At 42.7% G+C, this 25,686-nt stretch overlaps 1 protein-coding gene and 1 long non-coding RNA gene across 2 annotated transcripts in view; one reads left to right on the top strand and one right to left on the bottom strand.

Annotated features, from left to right (window-relative positions):
* LOC138354721 (uncharacterized) overlaps positions 1–25,686 on the top strand; it is a 416,665-nt gene that overhangs the window by 99,792 nt on the left and 291,187 nt on the right. The gene's annotated exons all lie outside the window — the stretch shown is intronic.
* Positions 1–25,686, bottom strand: part of r (carbamoyl-phosphate synthetase 2, aspartate transcarbamylase, and dihydroorotase rudimentary) — a 112,609-nt gene that overhangs the window by 77,579 nt on the left and 9,344 nt on the right. The window contains 18 exon segments of the mRNA XM_045759862.2: positions 1,189–1,326; positions 1,626–1,844; positions 1,995–2,198; positions 3,809–3,844; positions 3,846–3,880; positions 7,833–7,983; positions 9,859–10,014; positions 10,016–10,093; positions 10,451–10,590; positions 10,693–10,802; positions 12,331–12,480; positions 13,636–13,821; positions 15,632–15,770; positions 16,767–16,941; positions 17,319–17,427; positions 17,549–17,707; positions 18,950–19,091; positions 22,622–22,728. Coding sequence (XP_045615818.2) covers positions 1,189–1,326; positions 1,626–1,844; positions 1,995–2,198; positions 3,809–3,844; positions 3,846–3,880; positions 7,833–7,983; positions 9,859–10,014; positions 10,016–10,093; positions 10,451–10,590; positions 10,693–10,802; positions 12,331–12,480; positions 13,636–13,821; positions 15,632–15,770; positions 16,767–16,941; positions 17,319–17,427; positions 17,549–17,707; positions 18,950–19,091; positions 22,622–22,718 — 2,424 coding nt within the window. The 5' untranslated portion in view covers positions 22,719–22,728.

Here is a 25,686-nt window from a genome sequence, read left to right on the forward strand (position 1 = left end):
TGAATCCTTGCTCTGATGATTCTCATGTCACACAAAAAATTCTGCAAGTGTCAATCAATGATTCTGCAGCGAGCGATTCTGCAGTGTTAGCGAGGGAGCCGGTCGGCCGAGCGGACAGCACGCTAGACTTGTGATCCTGTGGTCCCGGGTTCGATCCCGGGCGCCGGCGAGAAACAATGGGCAGAGTTTCTTTCACCCTATGCCCCTGTTACCTAGCAGTAAAATAGGTACCTGGGTGTTTGTCAGCTGTCACAGGCTGCTTCCTGGGGGTGGAGGAATGGTCGAGGACCGAGCCACAGGGACACTAAAGCCCCAAAATCATCTCAAGATAACCTCAAGATGATTGCAAAAAAAATGATCTTGTAACCACACTTAGGAATTACTATCATAAGTGCCTAGTGTCTGTGTTTGTTGTGTTTCCTGAATATCACTTGCTTGCAATCCTATAACAATGTGTAGTGATGTCACAAAATTTATATATATATTTTGCAACACTGTGAGAAGTTTATATAGCATGTCTGCAGGTCTTTAAATAGAAAATTATGGAGCTTGAATTTACACAAATACAAAACTACACATTTTGAAAATAAGACTAAGTGAAAGCATGACAAAGAAAATCTTAGAAATAATCACATTAAAAGTAAATAATGTATAAGAAGTTGACCAAACCGCACACTAGAAAGCGAAGGGACGACGAAGTTTCGGTCCGCCCTGGACCATTCTCAAGTCAAGTTTGTCCTGGACCAATCTCACAATCGACTTGAGAATGGTCCAGGACGGACCGAAATGTTGTCGTCCCGTCACTTTCTAGTGTGTGGTTTGGTCAACATATTTCATCCACATTATTGTGACTCCTCATCTGCAATGTATAATAAGGTTTGACAGTACAGTACCACAAGGTCACTACAGCTGTCTATGTCTCATTCACACTTCAACAATTTATTATTATCTTTCCAGATTTTGCCATCTTGTTCTGTATAAATTAATAGCACCAAATATTTGTATAATTACCCAAAGAATTTACAAAGTGTAATGAGAGAGAGACATCTGCGTACTCAAAGGGTTAAACTAGTATTAAATAGAGATTATATCTGACGGACTGATGTGATAAAGAGATATAGAGATCAAGGAATATATTGAACAACTAAGTCTGGCATGACATAATAAATAAAACGGAGGTTCTCGTACCTCCTCATCTGGTTCACTAACGTATGGATCAAGGCCATGTAATGCTTCATCCATCATCCTGAGAGCCTTTTGCAATGCTTCCTCAAAGCTGCGTCCAATGCCCATCACTTCTCCAACACTCTTCATTGAGCTCCCTATCTACATATAAATGTATTTAATAATGCATTCAAATGTAAATCATTTTTATCTTAATGTACATATAGTATCAAAATTATATGCAAAGAACTGCCACATTAACTGACATTAAGTATTAAAGCAATTTGAAAAATCTTTGCCTTCTAATTGACAATAATGTTTAGAAATAATAAAAACATACAATATATATATTCATTATCATTCTATTCATGGATGCTCAATTACTTCAGTTAAGATATTTTCCATTTAATACAATATAAATCTTCAATACAGTACTGTACTGTATCAACAAATTACTTTACCTTTGTAGAGACTCTGTTAAACTTTGATAGATCCCAGCGAGGGACCTTTACAACACAGTAATCCAAAGATGGCTCAAAGCAAGCAGTTGTTGACCCAGTTACAGAATTAGTTAGGTCAGGAAGAGCCTTTCCAAGGGCAAGCTTAGCTGCCACATATGCCAGAGGGTATCCAGTGGCTTTAGACGCCAAAGCAGAAGAGCGGGACAGACGAGCATTCACCTATCACAGAAAAGGAATTACTTAAATTGGCAACCTGAATAACTTAATGAATATTGTAATGCGCATTTTACATAGAACCATATTTAACAAAGAACTAATACAGTATTATTTAATGTAGTAAGAACTTTTAAAAGTCTTCCTGGTACTCACTTCAATTATGTAATATTCCTCTGAAGCTGGGTTAAGAGCGTACTGGATGTTGCACTCCCCCACCACACCCAGACGTCTGACAACAGAGATGGCAGTGGAGCGAAGCATATTGTATTCCCTATTTGTCAGAGTTTGAGATGGAGCAACGACAAAACTCTCGCCTGTATGAATCCCTAGAGGATCAATGTTTTCCATGTTACACACCTGTAAACAAAATTTAATTCTTCGATAATGCTGTCTGTGTATGTAAGTAAAAAGATCAGTAACATGTAATAGACTGACTACATATATTTGATGCAAATTTACTGCCTCAATCCAAGTACAATTAAAATCTAATTAAAATCTAATAAAATAGTTGTGAGTGCATATGAAAAGCTCTTTCTGAGCAGGATTTTTGGTTGCTCCTAAACCTCTAAATTGCACCAGAGCTGAAGCTCCCACAAAACCACACAAGTGAGTCTAGTGAACTTATTGGGTGCCAGGTTGAGCCCAAAGGTGAGAGGCATGGCATCTGCCAAACTCCAGTTAATCCCAGAACCTTCAGCCAATGTTAATGTGCCAATTATCTTGCGAGTTCAGCAAAATTAACCAAAACTTACTCGACATATCACCAGGCTTCAATTTACGTAACTTTTTGGCACTTTTAATCCGCCTTAACTAATCAAGAAACCACCAGGGCTTTGTACCATCTTTCTTGACCACCAGCAAGAGCTAGGAAAACTCATGAGAGAGTGACAGTAATAACAAACACCCCATCCACTCACCCCACCTCCTCTAATATTTTATAAATTTGATTGTGGAGGTGTAGAGTAGACTTCTGTGTGAGAGGATCATGGCAGACAACACAATAATTCAATGATTCAATGGGTTAATAACCCTGTGGGTGAAAAACCATCTCTTGTTCTCAGTCCTACATTGCGGCTTGTTGAAACTAAAACCATTGTTACTTGTTTGTGTTACATATGACCTTTTGAAGAAATTTTCCCACTCAACATCTTCCAAATTGTTCAGTATTTTAAAAATTTCAATAACATCCACCCTGTCATGCTTGGTTTGCAATGTTGTTAGCCCGTGGTCCTTAACCATTCCCGATACATGAGTTGACTTGGCTCTGGAATGATTTTTAATGCACTGTGTTGCACTTTCTTCAGAGCAGCTATAGCCTTCTGAAGATGAGGTATCCATGCCTAGATACAGTAATCCAAATGGAGACGCACCAGAGATATATAATTGAATCACTGCCTTCTTTTCCTTGAAGTCAAAGGTACACTTGATTATTCCAAGTGTTTGGTTATCTTTTTTGACTGCTGCATCTACCTGCTGTGTAACTTTCATCGAGTGGTGGATATTGACTCCAAGGTCCATTTTCCTCAATCTGCTGTAAGGTAATGTTGTTATCTGGTAGTTGTGGTGTGGGTTGTTATACCTGGACAAATCCTATTAAGGAGGCAAGTGAGAAGCTTAGTACCTGTGCAACATAGGCCCAACAGTCTTCACCAAAGACAAGGAAGTGGACCTGAGGGGGTCCTGAAGTAGAATCAAGAACAAACTGAGAAGAAAGGATAAACCACCTCGCTTATACACAACCAAGTCCCAATTAGCCTCGATGCCAACATCCACATAAGGTCAAAGGTGACTCAAGATGCTTCCATGGCACCCTTCTTAGACCAGACCTCCGCCAAAGAGAAAGCAAGGCTAACCATCAATAATGTAAACCTTTGGTTATCACTAATGTATTAAACTTGCATTTACGTGATATTTGTCAATTTAGGATTATCATTGATGGTTGTACGGCACTGTATTTGTAAACTTACCGTTATGCAGTTGTCAAAGGCATCTCGCACTACCTCAGTATTCTACTTCCTTCCATCCTTTCAGTGATTTATCTGCCATGAAATACAAATACATTAAAACATCTCCTACTGTTAAAATGACGAGTCACTCGTAATTTATTTCTTGGAATTTAAACAAATGTTCTTAGTTAATTTTCTATTTATAAATTCATGTGTATTAACTTTCAGGCACCAAATTTTAGTTAAAATTTCAGTTTACATAACTTACTTCTGTAATTGAGTTTCATTCAAAAATCCTGAAAATAAACACTGTACAGTGAGTATGATAAAGCATTGTCATAATCATTGAATGTAATGAAACGCCAATTTCTGTAGGAGCCCTGGTGGCATGCCAAACAGCCACAAACTTGAGCACTGTGCTCTGCACCTGACAGAACAGACCTACCTCCGACTCTGGGCAGCCTAGCAAGCAATGGTTGCTAAGCCCCACCCAAGAGATTAGGTGTCTGTAAACACATCAAGCACAGTAAACACACACATATTGGTGTCACGGAACCAAACCCTTAAAAACTGAAGGGAGAAGTAGGCAAAGCAAGAGCCAACGAATGGCAGGAAGAGTCCGAACCTGCGAGACCTGGTAGCGGCAAAAGGGACGGAATAGGGGCAAATAGTACAATGCTCAGAGCCAAACTCTGCCCAGGAAAAAGACAATACAGGCAAAGTTTAAGCACCTGCATTACTGTTCGACCAACCTGCAAGTCACCCAAAGTCGATTCAACAAGAGATGGCACTGAAGCTGCAGACAGAGCAAAGTCACAGGGAGGCAGAGAGAGAAACTAACAAAGAGTCCCAAACAAGACCCAGACAAATCCAAACCTGGAATGATACCGACTGGGACTTCCGCCAGATCACCAAGAACCCAAAAACGGTGAGCTGGGAAAGAACCAGATCCCTGGTCAACTGACACCCAATCTGACTGGGGCCCACACCAGCCAGTCATCAAGGTAGGCCAAAACACAAAGCCCTAACAAATGCAGCTGAGCCACAATAACCCACTCTAGCCTAGTAAACACACAGGAAGTCAAGTTCAAGCCGAAGGGAAGAACCCTGAAGTGGTAAGCTCAATGCCCCATGAAAAAAGCCTAACTAGTCCCAGAACCCCAGATGAATATGGGCATGCCAGTATGCATCCTGGAGGTCCAGGGATACCATTCAAGCCTCTGCCTGCAATAGCAGACAAACGTAGGCCAAAGTGGTCACGCGGAAGGTCGGGCAAGGGATTGCAAGAGAGACTCTAGTGAAGTCTCTTGCATAACCCAGGCAAGAGACATAGAAACAGCAGTGCTAAATGTTGAAAAACAGTCTGGAACTCTTCCATTTCGAATCCTTACCAGTACAATATTCAGTACTGCAGTAATATTCATTAAATATTCAGTTCTGCACATGCAGAGAGCATTGTCATAGCAGGAAAGTGTCATCCCCAGAACAGTGTAAACAGCAAAGAAAATACATGTTTAAAAAGTATATTCAGTGCTGAAAAATATATATAGAAACAACAGTGATAAATGTTGAAAAACTGCCTGGAAATTTATAAGACATAAATGAACTACTGGGAGATACAAGTGTGTATGAAACATTATTGGAACTGAGCAGTTGGACACAGATGTGCTAGCTGTCTCATTCACTTGGTTTTGGGTTGGAGAACAGTCCGGTCATCGCTTGTGTGACATGTGGTGGCCTCCTGCAATAATTATAAAACCCCATTGTGAAATTATACCCCAAGGTGTATTTCTTGTCCCATGTAGAATATGATTTCCTGTTTTTGACTTGTGATTTTGTCAAATATATCTAGATATTCCTCCTAGTGTTCATAAGAAAGTAACAACAGGTTTGTTAGTTGTACTCCAGGGTACGACTTCCAATCGCATGCCATACAGGATGAAGAAATTCAGGCCCAAGAGATCGAGATTGTACCGCACAGCCACCAAGTCTCACTTCAGGGACTGGGAACAACCAGGACACTCACCGAAGGGACAAGGTTGGCTCAACCACACCTGAGGCCAACCAATCTGCAAGGACCAGACACACTGCTGGAGACAACTGACAACAGACTCGACCCAAAAAACAGGAAAGGGACTGTACAGCTCCACCAAAAACCTTGGAAACAACCTGAAAACCCAGAACAGGGGCTGGCAAAATGGGCCAGATGCCCCCCACAATGGCATAGGGCAAACTGCAAAAGGGCCAGCAGGAGCCCCGAGAGGAACCAGACATCCACAATTGGTGATTGTGACATCTAGCGGAGGAGGAATCCCCCAAGGAAGTGCAATGGCCCGGGAACCTGACCCACCTGGTTGCCTACCTCGACCAACAACAGGTCCTACCTAACCAAATCGCCTCCAAAAGGGGACAGAACCCTAAACAAACATATGATCAATTGAGAGGCAGAAGAATCTTCTGCCAAAACCACCAGAGACATGACATCCTCTGGAAAGAAAAGTGACTGCCCCCCCTTTTTCCTACAAGGGTAAAAGACCATGCTAAATCTAAACAATGGCCCTGCATAACCTCCCTACATGTGAGGCGGGCAGGATAAAATGCTACCACTGCCTTCCAAAGGAGTGGGGGTGAGCATCTGGGGAAAGGTCACCAGGGCTTGAAATGTAGGCTTCTGCACCCAGAGCTGATCCCAGCAAAGCCACATCCCCACGAAGATGATCAGCAAACCCCTCAACAAGGACTCAGAAACACAAGACGTATCTTGGGCCCAGGTGCGAACACACCTTGTAGTCATCAGTAATAAGAGTCCCCAGACAGCGAAGGCAGTTGCACAAGGAGGTGTCATTTACCTTTGAAAGTGCCAGAGCAAACAGGCAAGACAAAAGTGGCGAATATTGAGCCACACTCAGAAATACCTGAAAGACAAGAGCTCACTTCCTGTCAGTCAAGTGCACAGAAACAACAGAACCCTTGCCAAGACCCCAAGGAAACAAGAGGGTTGTCAGCCAGCCAGGATGAACTTGAGACCCCATACTGCAACCAAAAATAGGAGGCCGATCAGAACTCAAGAGAGGAAAGAGCCATCACAGAAAACAAGTCTGAACTCCACAGGAGGTACTGAAGCAAATCCATACGAATCACCAAAAGGCACAGGGTGGGAGGATGGAAACCCTCCAGAAAAAGGACAAATCTGAGTCATCTAACAGGACAAAGGAAGCAACCAGAGGAGGAGCAGCCAAACAGTCCAACTCATACAAGGTAGGGGAGGGAGATAAATATAATCTCCCCCACCACCTCCACTGCAACACAAGATCCTCCACAGAGAGAACCAACAAGCAATCAGGGCTGAAAAGTACCCAGGGGCACTCCTCGGGCCTTATCCCTAGAAGCATACCACTGAAGCCCCAGGGAAGAGCCAAAGTCCTCGCCAATGCCTGAGACAAGAATACGTGCTCTCAAGGAGAAGAAGGGCCAAGAGGCAGTTGTGACATAAAAAGGTTAAAGGAGTGGAAAATCTCCAAGGAAAAAGAAAATTTAAATTGAGATGCCCAGATAAAAAAAGAACCCACATGGAAGCACCTTCCCCCAAGACTAGAGAAACTCCAAAGATTCAGGGCACCCACCCCTTTATCTGGGATTTTTTTTTTTTGAGAGAGAGAGATATATACAAGAGTTGTTACATTCATTGTACAGCCACTAGTACGCGTAGCGTTTCGGGCAGGTCCCTGGAATACGATCCCCTGCCGCGAAGAATCGTTTTTTCAATCCAAGTACACATTTTACTGTTGCGTTAAACAGAGGCTACAGTTAAGGAATTGCGCCCAGTAAATCCTCCCCGGCCAGGATACGAATCCATGACATAGCGCTCGCGGAACGCCAGGCGAGTGTCTTACCACTACACCACGGAGACTGTCGACCCAGTAAACTGGTGCCTGGCTCATTTATAATAGCTAGGGAAGCCACCCAGAGATAGGCCAAAATGACATGAAATCTTTAATAACAAATACTTAACATCTGGCATAAAGAGAATGTGCATGTATCTCACCTATAATAAGCTGGGGTGAATGAGCAAAGGCTGATGTTGCTAGTTTAGCCAGTTCCTGTGAATTGTCAGCAAAGCCAGAACCAAGTCCTCCTAAGGCATATGCTGCCCGAGCAAGCACTGGATACCCAATTCTCTCAGCTGCTTCATGAGCCTGGTATTAGAAATTAAAAATTAATATACATTCTTTGAGAATAGCAAATACTATCTCCTAATTTTCTTATTCTTACTTTTCTCAATTATAATATTTACTTCTTCTTGTACCTTTCTCCTATTTTCCTGCAAATATAAGTTGCTAAAACCTTCTTCATCTCTTATGTATATTATTGCTCCTAAGCTCAATTAACTAACAACTACCTCATACACAATGACATCACAATGTGATATATATCTATGAAATGAGAAAATCTTTGGTTCAGGATGGTGGGCAGGCCAGCAGGCGCTAACGAGCAAATGACAAGAGCGACAGAGGGTGGACAGCAGAGGGTAGGCAGTACTGGGCGAGTAGAAAGCAAAGATATCAGACAAGGACTAACACAGACTAGCAGTTGGTCTATAGATCACACCTGATCCCTCCTCCAGCCCCCCATTCCCATAACTGGCAATAAATCTGTGAAGAGGAAAACATAACTCTTGCCCTAGCGAGGGCAAAATTGTCACAACAAATCCAATAGTTGCCGCCAGTTTAATGAACAAAGCACAGGGTAAATTCAATACCGTATTTCTGGCTTTTACTGCCAATGACTCGGTAAATAAGACTCCAGTTACCAATCTCAAATTTGGTTGTTAGAACCAGGGGAACAGTAACTCAGAGGTCCTTATATCGAGTGGATTACCATTGCCTCTTTCAAACTGTATGACCTCTCCTCATCTTATTATTATATACTGTTCAAATCTTCCCTTTCAAGATACAAAGTCTCTCTCTCTGTCATATGATCTCTTCATTTCACATTTTTTTTAAACCTCCTCATTAAATGATTCTTATGCATTCTAACATGTTCATACCACCTAAGTATATTATAATGACCAGACCACACACTAGAAGATGAAGGGACGACGACATTTCGGTCCGTCCTGGACCATTCTCAAGTCGATTGTGCGAACATTCTCAGGTCGAACAATCAACATGAGAATGGTCCAGGACGGACCAAACTGTTGTCGCCCTTCACCTTCTAGTGAGTGGTCTGGTCATTATACTTTAGCCACATTATTGTGACTCATCGCCTGCATAAGTATATTATGTTTTCCCCAATCCACATGTCATTTCTTCATCTCTTACACTCGTACAATATCTCTCATATTTCCTCATTGCTATACTCATCCCACATACTTGCACCTACTGCTTCCCCCCCCCCCCCCCCCTCCCCAGTGATTTCCACTTATCCTGCTCTTGAGCACTCTGCCCTCTTATCGTACAACCCATCCTCCTGTTTAGATAGTACTTTTTGTAACTATGTGCACCATAGTACAAACATTAATGTACTAAGGAATTAGATAGTAGAATTTTGTACTACTGTATTTGTACTATAATATACTGTATTATATACAGAGTCAGAAAAAATTAAGCTAAAATACAAACTTAAACATTCCTAGGCCTAATATAGCACACATATGTATTATATTAGGCCTCAGATAGCATGTATTAGGGCTTGGAAGGTTAGGTTAGGTTAGTTTGTCTTTGCAACATAAATATAAAATCTTCCTCTGCAACCGGAGATTTTGTCCGAACTGAGGTTTGTCGAATTGGCGTTGAACTGTATACTGTACTGTACTGTATATCTATACCTATAAAACTTTCTTCCAAAATAGCATAAATCTTAGTAAACCAGAGAAACTGCTAACACCTAATAAGTGGTTTATCCTGAATAAAAGAAATCAAAGTTATTAACCAAGGTTAAAAATGAAAAACTGAGAAGAGGGGGAACTATCTGATCAAGATTATTAAATATCAGTTGACTAGCAAAACTATACAATTAAATTTTCTATTCATATTTTTTACTGCAAAATATGCAGCAAAGACTTTTCATACCTCTTCCACAGAGTACACAGCAGCTGAAGGGGCAACTCTATCACCTACAGAGGCCACCACCTCGGCAAACATCTTCCTATCTTCACTCTGCACAATGGATGCTATCGGAGTACCAAGAACTCGAACTCCATACTTGGCCCACACACCTGCCCGCTTCTAGCTCCACACCACAGTTTAGGGCAGTTTGTCCTCCGAATGTAAGGAGGACACCGTCGGGACGCTCGGATTTGATTACCTAAGAAGAGATGTTTTTTAGTACTGAACTTTATTAGTTTTAAGTAAAAATATAATAATTAAATATATCTATTAAATTTGATATGAAAAGCTTTAGATTATAATAAGTTATATTTTTATCTTGCCCAGTAAAACTACATAAAGAATGGAACTATCACTAAACTTAACTATAAATACTTAAAATGCAGCTAGTATCCCCAATTAGGTATAGTTGGGTACTACAGTTGGGTACTGTATCCCCAAGCCAGTGCATCTCGGAACATGAACCAGGAAACTACCTCACCGGGCCCCAATATCCGAACATTCTACCATCACACACAGGCATCACTAATTTGTTAGAAAAGCAAAAATTACCAACCTGTTCAACGTAAGATGCAGTAATAGGAAGAAAATACACTTTATCTGCAAGGCCTTTGCTTGTTTGAACTGTTGCTATGTTAGGATTCATGAGGACCGATTCCACCCCCTCTTCTTTCATTGCCTTGATCGCTTGCGAACCTATAACAGAGACAGACCAGTTTTACCTCCATCTAAATCTGTATACCAATTCTTCATAAATAAAACATAGTCGTACTGAACTGTATACAGTACTAAACTTACCAGAGTAATCAAACTCTCCAGCTTGACCAATAGAAAGTCCACCGGAGCCCAAAATGAGAACTTTGTTAGGCAGTCGGCCAATGTCTGCCTGAGGCACATCAGCAAACGGTCTGTAGAAATCATAAAACAAACTAATTAATGTGTATTCAAGAAGATATGACGAGATATTCATAGTTAATCCTACAATAAGCCTATATTGGTCTATCTAAATACCCTTCTGCAATCATCCGACTTGGTATATATAGACTAGAGACTAAACACTATTTCTGCAACATAATCTAGCCTGATGGTTACCCATTTTGTACGTATTTCTGTCATACGTTTTCTTGAATCTATGGATGGAGGTGACTTACTTTCATTAAATTCCATATGTTGACCAAACATTGCATACAAGTGTTTTGTACATCTCTTTTTGCTCATTTCTAAATCCAGTGTCTGTTCATGTCTTTTTGTCCAATTTTCATCTACTTGAAAAAAACAGTTCTAATTTACCTTATCTCTACACTTCAGTACAGTATTTTGTATATAGTGATTATATCCCCCTTTAGTTCTCTTTTCATCTAAAGAACGTTGGATTAAGTTCCCAGGACCATCTACACAGCTTAGCATCTTTTATTTTGGGCAATAAACCTATTGTAATCTCTTCCTGGAATATTTAAAAAAGCCCCCCCCCCCCACCAGGCCATGTTGATGCAAGGTAAACACTGAATTTTTTATTGCAGCCCACACTGACCTTAAAATGGTTTATTCATCTACATACAAGCACCTGCTTATACACAGACTGCTACCCGAAACTACCACCAGGTGTCACAACTATCTATCAACATTATTCCTTAACTCTGTTCACCTCAAATTTTTTCCTGACAGTTTCACTGTGCTCTTCAGCCCGACAGAAACCCAAAATATTCCGTCAAAATAACTAACTTATGTTTATCTTGCATTCACCTTGCTCGAAACACTGTGCATACTGCTGCAGTGAATTTACTCATAGTACATACAGTACTTGCTTTATCTAGAAATTCAACATTCTGCTTGTAACTCATTTTGTATGTACGTACTTTTCCCTAAATCAAATTATTTTATATATATTTAACTGCGCAAACTCCCCATGTATCTATCAAGCCTATTTTTAAAACTTGCTACATTATTTGCATCCGTTTTCAAACCAGTACTTCCCAGATCCTCACCAATTCTCTCAGCTTATAGGCATTGTTATGGGCTATGATCTGGACTGATAATTTCAAGATCTTGCTAATAAATTAATTAGTGGAAGGAGTACTAAGCGGTGCTCATGATAGTACCCAGGATCTCTCATCATCCCTCTTCCGTCTCCCTCTCCCTCTCTTCCCCTCTTTTCTCTCTCCCTCCCTTCCCCTCTTTTCTCTATCCTTCTCCACCCTCTCCCACCCTCCTCTTCCCCCTATCCTTTCTGTAATGGTTAAAATTATAAATTACTGGGACACCCATATCTGAATTTTAAAAAAATGGGACTTGATAAACGTTTTTATGAACAGCAATAATGATGATGACCAAACGATATATTTGTTTATAATTTCATTCACAGCAATACAAAGGCATGAATACCCAAATTAACATAACTTTGTGTATCCAACACTGGAAACTGTTCACAAGACTTACTTGTAAGTGAGGTGATTGGTGATCACAGACGGCAGGTCCCAATTTTCACGTGTAATCCCTCGACTTGACTGCCGTGCCTGGTCCAGGAATATGTCAAATAAAGACTCCAAATCCTCAGGACCAGCAGTGTGTTCTGGATGAAACTGCACACTAGGGAAGATTACCAATTCTTAGTCATTAAGCTAATTAACGTTTATATAAAACATTCACATTTTAGATTTCTTTATTTGTAGTACTCACCATGTATTAAAATTTAGTGATGTACTCCTAATGACAAACTTAAAAAACACAAAAGTAGTATTAAATCTGCAGACATGAACAATGCTCTGTTCTGTCATGTTAGGGACTCTAATCATCCTTTAGATTGTTATTCTTCCAAAATAATCTTTCCTTCTTCTACTCTGCATACACATACATATGTGATCTTGTCGAATCAGCTCACATAGGCAACATACCTAACATGAACTTTAGTCCTCTGTAGCTGTTAGCTGTTGCCTTTCTTAGTACATAATGGGCTTTATTACCTATGTCCACTCAACCCATGTAAACCAACTTCTTGTCCATTTCAAAATTTGGTAGAAAATATTTACCAGTACAACTTACAATCTGCATAATGTAATACAGTACCAAACAAATTATGGCCAGACTTTTTTTTCTAAGGCAAAACTATGTTACCATTCATAACTGATGTTGTCATCGTACAGGACAGAATAATAGAGTATCTATCTTGAGGTTATCTTGAGATGATTTCGGGGCTTAGCGTCCCCGCGGCCCAGTCCTCGACCAGCACTCCTTTTTGTTAACACACCCCCAGGAAGTAGCCCGTAGCAGCTGTCTAACTCCCAAGTACCTATTTACTGCAAGGTAACAGGCGCATCGGGGCGAAAGAAACTCTGCCCATTTTGTTTCCACCTCCACCGGGGATCGAACCCAGAACCTCAGGACTACGAATCTGAAGTGCTGTCCACTCAGCTGTTAGAAGAGGATACAGCTTTTGCCTGCTACTTAATACAATCCAGGCTGAGGAGGATTGACTGGGTGCCAATCCTTAACTGTAGCCTCTGTTCACCCAGCAGTGAATGGGTACCTGGTTGCTAAAAGATTTGGCGGGTCGTATTCCAGGGAAAAATTAGGATTAAGGACCTGCCCGAAACGTTGTGTGTGTGTGCTAGTGGCTTTACAAGAATGTAAGAACTCTTGTATATAAATAAAAATAAATAAACAAACAAAAAGTGTAAACACTGTAATGCAATGGTTAATATTTATTAAATTAAACACTATCATTTAATATAGCATTGGTTTTACCTGAAGAATGGAAGAGTACGATGGACAATGCCCTCATTTGAGTTGTCATTCTTATTAATGAAGAGTGGAGCCCAATCATGTGGAATTGATGCTGCATCGACAGCATACCCATGGTTCTGAGACGTAATGAAACACCTCCTCGACCCTTCATGCATGCATGGTTGGTTGTGCCCACGATTGCCATATCTGTACAAAAGAAACTTAATCAACTACTGTGTATATAGTTGGGGGCTCTGCAGAACATACATTTCATTATCATATATGTATACATCATTTCTTAATATTATTTTATCTTAATATATATACTGTAGATGCAGTCTTGTCAGTGTAGCAGTAATATTAAAGGTAATTGCTCCAAATTCTCATTAGTTGCAATGCTGATAACTACATGTGCCTCTTAATTCCACTTAACTTTTCCCTGAGAATTTAACATTACAAGCGAGTGCTACACTAATCCTATAAGAGCTTATTACAAATAATATCTTCCTAAGCGTAGTCATCACCAGGCACTTGGTCAGTTTGGCAAAGTGAAGACACTTGTAATATAAGCTGCCAGCAGCAGAGCAGCATCTGTCTGAGTGTAACTGCAATAGTGTTTAGTGACAGACACTAAGAGATACAGCAGATCTTCAAACACCATTGACATTCATCAGAGTGCATCATAACACTCAACTGACCAACTAGTCATCACACCGTTGCTCGCCAGGCTTCACCTGCAAGCTTCAGTAAACTACATTTGTCCAAATATATACAATATATACTGGTATTTTACTTTTTTGACTACTATTTGTATTGATTGTCACCTCAACTGACATAACAATGCAACGTTACATCAGTATTATTTTAGGGACGTAATTTGCAAAGCAGGGAAGTATCGAGTTCCAAAAAGACCAAATTCATAGAACTCGGTCCCATTATGATGACCATCTTGAGGTTATCTTGAGATGATTTCGGGGCGTTTTTAGTGTCCCCGCAGCCCGGTCCTCGACCAGGCCTCCACCCCCAGGAAGCAGCTCGTGACAGCTGACTAACACCCAGGTACCTATTTTACTGCTAGGTAACAGAGGCATAGGGTGAAAGAAGCTCTGCCCATTGTTTCTCGCCGGCGCCTGGGATCGAACCCAGGACCACAGGATCACAGTCCCGCGTGCTGTCCTCTCGGCCGACCGGCTCCTACCATAACCAGGAAATTCAGTTCTTTTTTTGGGCCAGGACCAAAATGGGGACTGATGATCCATTTTAAAGCAATTTTAGACTGTCCAATGATCTTCAGTGATTTTTTTTTAATTTTAAAAACTAGAAGAGGACTCCCTGCTAAGGTGTTATATAACACTTTTGCATTCAGATGACACTAAAATGTGTCATCTCTCGGACAGTAAATATTCTGATGATGCTAAAACACATCCTATTGTTATTCATAATCATTTGTATTTGCATCCTTGTTGTGTACAATAAATGCACTTTTAGTTTTGCATCTATTCTCTAGAGTAAAATGTTATTTGTGAACATTTAGATACAAAATTTATAGTTACAGTATAACCCAACAAATAACTTAAACATAAAATGAATGAACATTTTTTTTAGAACAAATTTGCAACACGTCAAAAATTTTGTTTGAGAATTATTTAACAGTTTAATTTATTGGATTCTGCAAGAACCATTGTATTATGATTATTATTAAAATTATAAAAAATGTATAATTTATTGTCACTTTTTACAAACCTTGAGATCTTGAGAAGTATTTTATCTTAAGTCTTAATATCTTAAAATAAATATTAAGTGTTAGTATCAGTCTCAATAGTATCAGTATCAGTATACACCTCTACAAGCACATCAAATTGCATCCTCACATAATGTGTTATTAGAAAGGTTAAGTTAATATTACTGAATAATTTCTTCAGACTGTCCTCAAGTTTAGCAGATAATTTAATGTATACTGAAGGAAAGACAAGATATGAAGCACAGCTGATGACATCAAATTGAAGTTATTTCTTACTTCATCTTGTAGGTAGAGCAGCCCGCAGCCACAGATAACAACTGGTGTCCGAGACAAATACCAAATATGGGTTTTGTTGTGCTCGATGCCATGACCAACCGGAGATGTTCCACGGTCGTACTACACATCTGTGGGTCACCTAGAGTACAAATATTACCATTATTTACGGAATAAATGTACAACTTTTGAAACAAATACCGGTATGAAGCTTTGCAAGAATATACAATACTGTGCTCTAATACTGTGCATAGTATTGTATATGGAGTCATTGTTTTAAACCACTGTATAAACCATTATACAATGGTTTATTTGACCATTGTACAATGGTCAAATAAACCATTGTAATATCTTTTATTTATTTTTATTTAAATATTTACAATTAAAAATACAATACTGTATTATCTACAAAATCTAAAGTATTTAAAGTATATCATAAATAGGTGCATTACTTCTACTTAGCTAGACCTTATACAGTATATCAAATGCCTGCCAATTTGTTTTCCTACCCTCAAAGAGGACTTGATGCCCCATAATCAAATATGCTTGATGTGATATATAGTTAGTAGTGAAGAGCATAGGGTGTCAACAACAACAGAGAAACCAAGAGGGGCATGGCCTAGTAATCGAACCCCTAATATATTAAAAGATATATTAAAGTAAACATTCTTCTTGGTTTAGACCTTGACTCATGAAAACCTCGATCCATGAAAGCATTCTGCTAATATTTATGATTGCATACCATGTGATGAGGTTATCATGCACAAGTACAATTATCATCAAATTACAATTTAGCATTTCCTGCTGGTGTTTTAATTTATTTTTGGATGACGGCAGAATAGCAGCAAAGGATTGGGTCGTACGATACTTCCTTTGAGCTGTGCCAGGAGCACAGTTTTATGCTATATGTAAATATATTACACTATAGGCCTATATAGAGTACCTATACTCATTTACTGTTTTTGCCACTTATGTATCAATAAATAGTTATAGCACACATTGTGTGAACTAAAGTGAAGCAGAAAACACATAAACCATCTAACTTGAGCATCATCCCCCACTGTTCACCTGGTCCACTACTGAGGAACCTCCCCACTGCTCACCTGGTCCACTACTGAGGAACCTCCCCACTGCTCACCTGGTCCATTGCTGAGGAACAGTCCATCGTACTGAGTTGGGTCGAGCGGGTGATCCCACGGTACAACAGTGACACGAGCCTTGCGCTTGACTAGGCATCGCAGCTGATTATACTTCAAGCCACAATCCACCGCCATGATACGGACGTCGCCTTCTGGGTTATAAACTCGGGGTTCCTAGACAGGAACAAATAAGTCATTTACAACATTCCTTGTCCGAATGTACACATTAAAATCTTATCTATACATTACCTAAAATGAAGATCCTTCTAAAATTCTGATATTAATTCAATTTTCAGTCACTTCATTCAATTATAATTTTGTTAATTTGATAATGCACACCAGCAAATCTGATCTTTAAATAATATACAAGTAAACCATATATTGTCTAGACTCAACTCATCTAAAAAATTGCAAGTTGCCACAATGAGTCCATTAATTGTATGCATATATTCAACAAGCACATATGGTAAACAACTCACACATAGTTCAGTGTTTCAAACCCAAGTGAACAAATCCATTAAATATTATGACAAGACTAGTTATTAACTAACCTTGATAGAGACAGTGTTTACAAGGTTAAGGGTGTTAGGGTCTGTCAGAGGAGGGTCTTCTCCTCCCTCAACCACAATCTTCCCCAACATTGACCCATGCTCACGGATCCTGTCAATAAGGAACACAGTATTAGGTAAACAATTTAAATCCAAAATATAAAATTGTAATAATTAACCACAAAAAATTCAATCAAGACACTTTCACAGTAAGATTATTAAGGCTCCAATACTTTTTCGTAAGACTGCGAGTATCAATGCCTTGTATTCCTGGGACGCCCTCTGCTAGTAGCCATTCATTTAGAGTCTTGATGGAGGCCCAGTGGGAGGGCTGATCACACACCTCCCCCACCACCAGACCACCTGCCCACACCCTGTTGCTCTCCATCCACCTGTAAAGATTTAATTGTTTAATTCTTGTTCATGTTCACATAACTATTAGTAATTTTCACAGATCTCACTTCCGTTCCCAAAAGAGTATCAATGATGCCATTATTAGTCAATAATCAATAATATAATCTTCACAGCACGTGACAAAAATGAGTTCCCAATTGGCCACTTCATTGACCTGAGAAATACCTTTACTACTGTAAATCATAACTATCCCTTACTTAAACTTCACTACTACGGTATCCAAGGCCTTGCTCTAAATTGTATTCGTTCTTATCTCGGTGACAGACACCAATATGTAGCCATCAATAACATAACCTCCCCCACTCTACAATTAACAGCAGGAGTGCCACAGGGCAGCATCTTAGGACCTCCCCTATTTCTTATATACATCAATGATTTGCCAAATGATTCTAACATTCTTAAACCTATACTATTTGCTGACGATACTACAGTACCTTCATCTATTCTGACTCCAACCCCAACACACTAAATAATATTGTCAATAATGAATTGAAAAAAGTCCACTCATGGATATCAACCAACTAACTTACACTAAACACAGAAAAGACTTACTACATTTTATTTGGCAGTAAATCATCAAATCAAATTCAACTTCAGATAGACAAGGTTAACATCAGCAATAAAAATGAGGGAAAGTTCCTTGATCTATACATAGACCAGAGACTTAACTTCAGCACCCACATACAACACAGCCAAAAAAATGTTTAAAAAACAGTCGATATACTTTCTAAAATCAGATATTACGTTCCCCCACTCTGCTCTCCTCTCATTATAATACACGCTAATCTATCCCTATCTGGGATCAACCACTGCAAATTACCTCAAGCTCATCATCACTCAACAAAAGTACTGTACCTAATTTCATCCTCATAGTTCCCAACCTTGTGCTTTAAATCCACTCACACAGTATCTTGTACTACCCACTTCCCCAATGTTAGTACAGTACGTGTACTTAAGACACATAGCTTTGCCAGTGTAATCACCTCTGTCAATTTATATTGTAGTTGTGTTGATATAAAACCTTGCTACAATGTACCTTTTCATCTTACCTGATATGTTAGATTAAGGACTTGCCCAAAAACACTGTGTGTTAGTAGCTTTGCATGAATGTACAAATGTAGGAATATCTGATGAAGCAAAACATGTACTAAGGCAAATGATTTAAGTACTAAAATAAGAGATACATAAAAAGAATTTAAAGAGAGAGAATATGGACCTACTTGATGAGACCATATTGATCAAGCTGGGTAGTATCTGCAACGCCATAATTGCCCACAAGCGGATAAGTCAACACCAGCACCTGGCCGCAGTACGATGGATCTGTCAAAGCCTCAGGGTAGCCCACCATACCAGTCTGAAATACTGCACCAAGATTTTTGTAGCGTTCCTGTATTGTCAATTTAAATCTATGGTCATGTAATTAAAGGTAAAAGGCCGGTACTGTATATCTTAAAACTTATTAGTATTAACATTACCATTATATACTGTAATATAAACCATTTTTTCAGCCTCATGTCCCCATATATTTTCTGGATCCAGTATGCCCACCACCACCTCATCAAATTGTAACATGGGATTAAATTAATTGAAACTCTGGAGTTGGCTACAGTGAGCTTCAATGAGCAGTGCTCCAGTGGCTGATAGATAAGAAAAGTGCTCAGCATTTGGGAAGAAACCTCCAAAGATAAACAAGGATCCTGTGAAACCAGAGGTAGCCTGGAATAAACTTTACGATTTGACTTACAATGATACATGAGGATCTTATCTATGGAAAACACATGAGGGTCCAGGGTTAATAATGTCACAGTGGAATACCTCCAAAAGATTCAACAATATGGGGCATGTGAATGAGATACACAAGCAAAATATAGAACACAATAAAAAGTGAGACCCAAACAATGAGAGTTTTGTGTTAAGAGCCAAATACAGTATGGAACTGTGGGAGTGTGGGGGGAGTGTGGGGAGAGTGAGGGCAAGTGTGGGGGGAGTGAGGGCGAGTGTGGGGGGAGTGAGGGCGAGTGTGGGGGGAGTGAGGGCGAGTGTGGGGGGAGTGAGGGCGAGTGTGGGGGAGTGAGGGTGGAGTGAGGGGGGAGTGAGGGGGGAGTGAGAGGGGAAGTGAGAGGGGGAGTGAGAGGGGGGAGTGAGAGGGGGGAGTGAGGGGGGAGTGAGGGGGGGAGTGAGGGGGGGAGTGAGGGCGGAGTAAGGGGGGAGTGAGGGCGAGTGAGGGCAAGTGAAGGGCGAGTGAGGGCGAGTGAGGGGGGAGAGTGAGGGGGGAGAGTGAGGGGGGAGCGTGGGGGGAGTGAGGGGGAGTGAGGGGGAGTGAGGGGGAGTGAGGGGGAGTGAGGGGGGAGCGTGGGGGGAGTGAGGGGGAGTGAGGGGGAGTGAGGGGGAGTGAGGGGAGAGTGAGGGCGGAGTGAGGGCGGAGTGAGGGCAGAGTGAGGGCAGAGTGAGGGCAGGGTGAGGGCAGGGTGAGGGCGGGGTGAGGGCAGGGTGAGGGCAGGGTGAGGGCAGGGTGAGGGCAGGGTGAGGGCGGGGTGAGGGCGGGGTGAGGGCAGGGTGAGGGCAGGGTGAGGGCAGGGTGAGGGCAGGGTGAGGGCAGGGTGAGGGCAGGGTGAGGGCGAGTGAGGGGCGAGTGAGGGGCGAGTGAGGGGCGAGTGAGGGGCGAGTGAGGGGCGAGTGAGGGGGGAGTGAGGGGCGAGTGAGGGGCGAGTGAGGGGGGAGTGAGGGGGGAGTGAGGGGGGAGTGAGGGGCGAGTGAGGGGGGAGTGAGGGGCGAGTGAGGGGGGAGTGAGGACGAGTTTTGGGGGAGTGAGGACGAGTTTTGGGGGAGTGAGGACGAGTTTTGGGGGAGTGAGGACGAGTTTTGGGGGAGTGAGGACGAGTTTTGGGGGAGTGAGGACGAGTTTTGGGGGAGTGAGGACGAGTTTTGCGGGAGTGAGGACGAGTTTTGGGGGAGTGAGGACGAGTTTTGGGGGAGTGAGGACGAGTTTTGGGGGAGTGAGGACGAGTTTTGGGGGAGTGAGGACGAGTTTTGGGGAAGTGAGGACGAGTTTTGGGGGAGTGAGGACGAGTTTTGGGGGAGTGAGGACGAGTTTTGGGGGAGTGAGGACGAGTTTTGGGGGAGTGAGGGCGAGTTTTGGGGGAGTGAGGACGAGTTTTGGGGGAGTGAGGACGAGTTTTGGGGGAGTGAGGACGAGTTTTGGGGGAGTGAGGACGAGTTTTGGGGGAGTGAGGACGAGTTTTGGGGGAGTGAGGACGAGTTTTGGGGGAGTGAGGACGAGTTTTGGGGGAGTGAGGACGAGTTTTGGGGGAGTGAGGACGAGTTTTGGGGGAGTGAGGACGAGTTTTGGGGGAGTGAGGACGAGTGAGGAGGAGTGAGGGCGAGTGAGGAGGAGTGAGGGCGAGTGTGGAGGAGTGAGGGCGAGTGAGGAGGAGTGAGGGCGAGTGTGGAGGAGTGAGGGCGAGTGTGGAGGAGTGAGGGCGAGTGTGGAGGAGTGAGGGCCAGTGTGGAGGAGTGAGGGCCAGTGTGGAGGAGTGAGGGCCAGTGTGGAGGAGTGAGGGCCAGTGTGGAGGAGTGAGGGCCAGTGTGGAGGAGTGAGGGCCAGTGTGGAGGAGTGAGGGCCAGTGTGGAGGAGTGAGGGCCAGTGTGGAGGAGTGAGGGCCAGTGTGGAGGAGTGAGGGCCAGTGTGGAGGAGTGAGGGCCAGTGTGGAGGAGTGAGGGCGAGTGTGGGGGACAGTGAGGGCGAGTGTGGGGGACAGTGAGGGCGAGTATCAGGGGAGCGCGTGTGGGTAGAGCAAGGCGAGGGTGTTCCTTGGGGCGGTGGAGGGGTAAGCAAGCCCCCCCCCCCCCCACAGGGATTGTGGGGGTGCGCTTATTGGGGAGAGCGCACGTTATGGGAGGGGGGCGAGGAAGAGTGTATGGGGCCGGCGCGTGCATGGAGGCATATATGGGAGAGGGCCGAGGGTGGGAGATAGCGCGTGTATGGGGCAGGGCACGTGTGCGGGGAAGGGCCGCGTGCATAGGGAGAGGCGCGTGCGGCTAGGCGACAATAGCTGGTGGCCCATGAACCTTGATCTACTTAAAAGAAAACACAGGTCAACATGACTCAGGATTCATCAAGCATCCATCCATCTCTCTCATTATATTATATATATACACGAAGCCACTTACGAAACATCTTTCAACAATCGTGGCGGCAGTGAGCCAGGTGAAACAAAACACCATAGGCGATACAACTATTAATTGTAAATATGAATAATCAAATATTTGCAACAGCAAGTTGTATGGAATCGTTGCAACTCCAGTTGCTAGTAATTTGCAACCGCGAGTTGCAGCCTATGGTGTGTTAAGTGTATACTTAATACCTATACTTATATACCTATTCTACGTAAGTAATGGCCACATGCACCCGAACATAGTAACATGTAAATAGAGTAAACAAGGTTAGAGAATTAATGCTAAAAATTATAATTAGTGCATTTAACAATAATAACGAAGAATGCATATCGCCTATGCACAAGTAATCCTAAATAATTACCCACTTACATACGTGTCACTACACTACAGTTGTAACACCTTACCCCCCTCCCACCTGGGCTGGTGGAAACCCCTTCCTCCCCTGGGACAGTGGCCACTTCCCCTCCCATCTGGGCCATAGTGGCAATCCCTCTCCCGCCCTGGCCACAATGGCAATCCATTCCGCCCCTGGCCACAATGGCAATCCATTCTACCCTTGGCCACAATGGCAATCCATTCTACCCTTGGCCACAATGGCAATCCATTCTACCCTTGGCCACAATGGCAACCGCCTTCACTCTGGGCCACAGTGACAACCCTTCACCCTGGTCCAGGGTGACAGTGGCAACTCAAGCCACTCCAGGCGCAACACTCACCAACTTCGCCGGAGAAGGAGACGGGCGCACCAAACACTCGTCCCTGGAAGCTGGTGCCATCCTGCAGCACCAGGCTGGCCGCCTGTCCTCCCGCCATCACTACACACCTGCACGAGATGAACACACACACACAGTTACTTGTCCAAACTGAGACACATATCCCCCGTCATGTATCGTGGAGTAGGAGTGAGGTGTTGATGGTTTAGGAGCGACTATGATCAAGCGCCCGTTGGGGTGAGGTGTTCCCAGGGCAGGAGACAGGTGACTGTTTACAGTGCAGGAGGGACAGAGGTCTGGGGGGAGCTCTCGGGGACAGGGGAGGGGGGCAAAGGTTAGGGTGGGGTGGTGGAATATGCGGTCCTACCTAGAGGGGAGGGTAGACGGGGGTGGACAGGTCCTAGAGGGATTGGGGGGGTGGTTAGGCAGCCCAACCACGTGACCACCAGTAGGATAACCACCACTTGAAGTGTATAGGTCATTATACTAATTATCTCCTCCCCTCGCTTTGCTAACATCTTTCACATTATTCAGAATTGTTCACAAACAAATGTTACCCTCACAAACACAATTTATATGAACTTGTAGCAAAGTCGTGGAATAATTAGCAATTATATGATGTAAACAATTAAGAGGTGGTGGGAGGGAGCTGAAAATTTCCTTCATTACATAAAATAATGTCATAGAATCATATCAATAAATACAGCGAGCGATGTAGCCTACATATATTATTTCTATAGAAAAAAATTACAAAACAAACTAGGCTTTTAAAACAAAAACAAATCAAATCCAATGGCATCATGGGAGGTGACTGTTGCCGGGCAGCGCCATACCGACGGTCAAGGTCGGGCGGGACGTAACAGAATTTGGCTGACCAGTGAGAGTGAAGAGTGGCAGTATAGTCACACTCTCACCTTTTTTTTTTTTTTTTTTTTTTGAGATATATACAAGAGTTGTTACATTCATGTACAGCCACTAGTACGCGTAGCGTTTCGGGCAGGTCCCTGGAATACGATCCCCTGCCGCGAAGAATCGTTTTTTCATCCAAGTACACATTTTACTGTTGCGTTAAACAGAGGCTACAGTTAAGGAATTGCGCCCAGTAAATCCTCCCCGGCCAGGATACGAACCCATGACATAGCGCTCGCGGAACGCCAGGCGAGTGTCTTACCACTACACCACGGAGACCTCCCACTTCCTCCTAGAAATATTGACCATAAGTCACTGGCGGATTTAGTGCTAATGTCCGCCAATCTTGCTCTTGAGATGTGAGACACAAACATGTTTTTGTTCCTTTTGGCTTTGGCGCATCCCGCAGGTGCAGCCGTCTGTCCCTAATGTCCTCCCTGGCCGCTGTCCTCCCTACCTGCTATCCTCCTTTCCCGCTGCCCTTTCCGCTGGCCGCTGCCCTCCACCTGGCCGCTATCTTCCCTGCCTGCACCCTTAATTGCTCTCAACTCTTTAAGACATAACTGTAACATGCTCGTGTCCGAAGCTAGACACAAATACCACAAAATTATTAATGATGGTAATAGAGTCCATTTCATGTGGTCTCCATCTTATGTTGGCCTCCGAATGCAAGGTAGAGCTGATAAGTTAGCCAAAGAATCTGCCTTTAAAGGAGCCGTTGAGTGTAACCTTGGGTTGTTAATAGGTAATCTGAGAGCAATAGTACACCAAGAACTTCAACAAAATCTTGTAGATCTGAGGCAAAGTGAAATTGACACCAGTAATTCCATCTATCATCATAAAATATCTTGCAAGAGGAGTCACACATCTATGGTTCATCCAATAAAATCAGCAGACTTCTAGATGTTACTACTGCTCGGGTTAGACTCGGTTACAAATATCTGGGAATTCTCATTATCTGCTGATGTAGACCTGACCAAATGTAAACTGTGTCAACAAAATTATTCACACACCCTCCGTCACTATGTGATGGAGTGCGAAAAGATACGTGAATTCAGAGACAATTCTATAACCAATGTTCCAACGATGTGTAAATATTTCATTCAAAATGATCTGCTACCAGAAATTTTAGCCAAATATCCCCAGTTTACTAACTGTAGGTAGTTACTAAGTGATTGTAACCTATCCACCGCTGCCCACTGGATGGGGGGCGGTGTGCAGGACAAACATATCAATTGTGATACTAGCTCTCCACATATGTCAGTTGCTTAATTTAGAAACTGTACTTGTGGTCGATCTCGAACCCATTGTTAATATGACGACTTATATTGAATTTTGTAACTAGCTCATTAAGATTGTAATTTGCTTAGCTAAATGAATTGTGGGGTTCAGTCCCTGAGCCCATTATGTGCCTCTGTAACCCTTTCCACTACCGCCCACAAGATGGGTATGGGGTGCATAATAAATGAACTAAACTAAACTGCTGTCCTCCCATACTGCTGTTGAGTATGTGAGGGCTGTAGAGGTTGTGAAGGGTGTGGCGGCTATGGATGATGTTACAGTCTCCGCGTGTGCGTGTGTGTGTGTGTGTGTGTGTGTGTGTGTATTCACATAGTTGTGCTTGCGGGGGTTGAGCTCTGCTCTTTCGGCCCGCCTCTCAACTGTCAATCAACCAACTGTTATTAACTACTATTTTTTTTCCACACACCCACACACACCAGGAAGCAGCCCGTAACAGCTATCTAACTGTCAGGTACCTATTTACTACTAGGTAACAGGGACATCAGGGTGAAAGAAACTGCCCATTTGTTTTTCCCGGCCCCGAGAATCGAACACCGGTCCACATGACTACGTATCAAGTGTGCTGTCCACACAGCCACCGGCCCTGTAGTGTGTGTGTGTGTGTAAGGTGAGACTGGAGCTATACCGCCCTTGGGAAGAACAGCTGCGGCCGGTAGATCTCAAACTCAAGTGAATAAGCGACCCGTAACGCGGAATATTGTTGTGAAAGCACAAAAGCAATGTTGGCTTCGTTCACCAGACCACACACTAGAAGGTGAAGGGACGACGACGTTTCGGTCCGTCCTGGACCATTCTCAAGTCGATTGTGACCGACTGGTCCATTCACAATCGACTTGAGAAGGGTCCAGGACGGACCG

This window comes from Procambarus clarkii, chromosome 64 (genome assembly GCF_040958095.1).
Source record: "Procambarus clarkii isolate CNS0578487 chromosome 64, FALCON_Pclarkii_2.0, whole genome shotgun sequence".
In the NCBI taxonomy this organism is placed as follows: domain Eukaryota; kingdom Metazoa; phylum Arthropoda; class Malacostraca; order Decapoda; family Cambaridae; genus Procambarus; species Procambarus clarkii.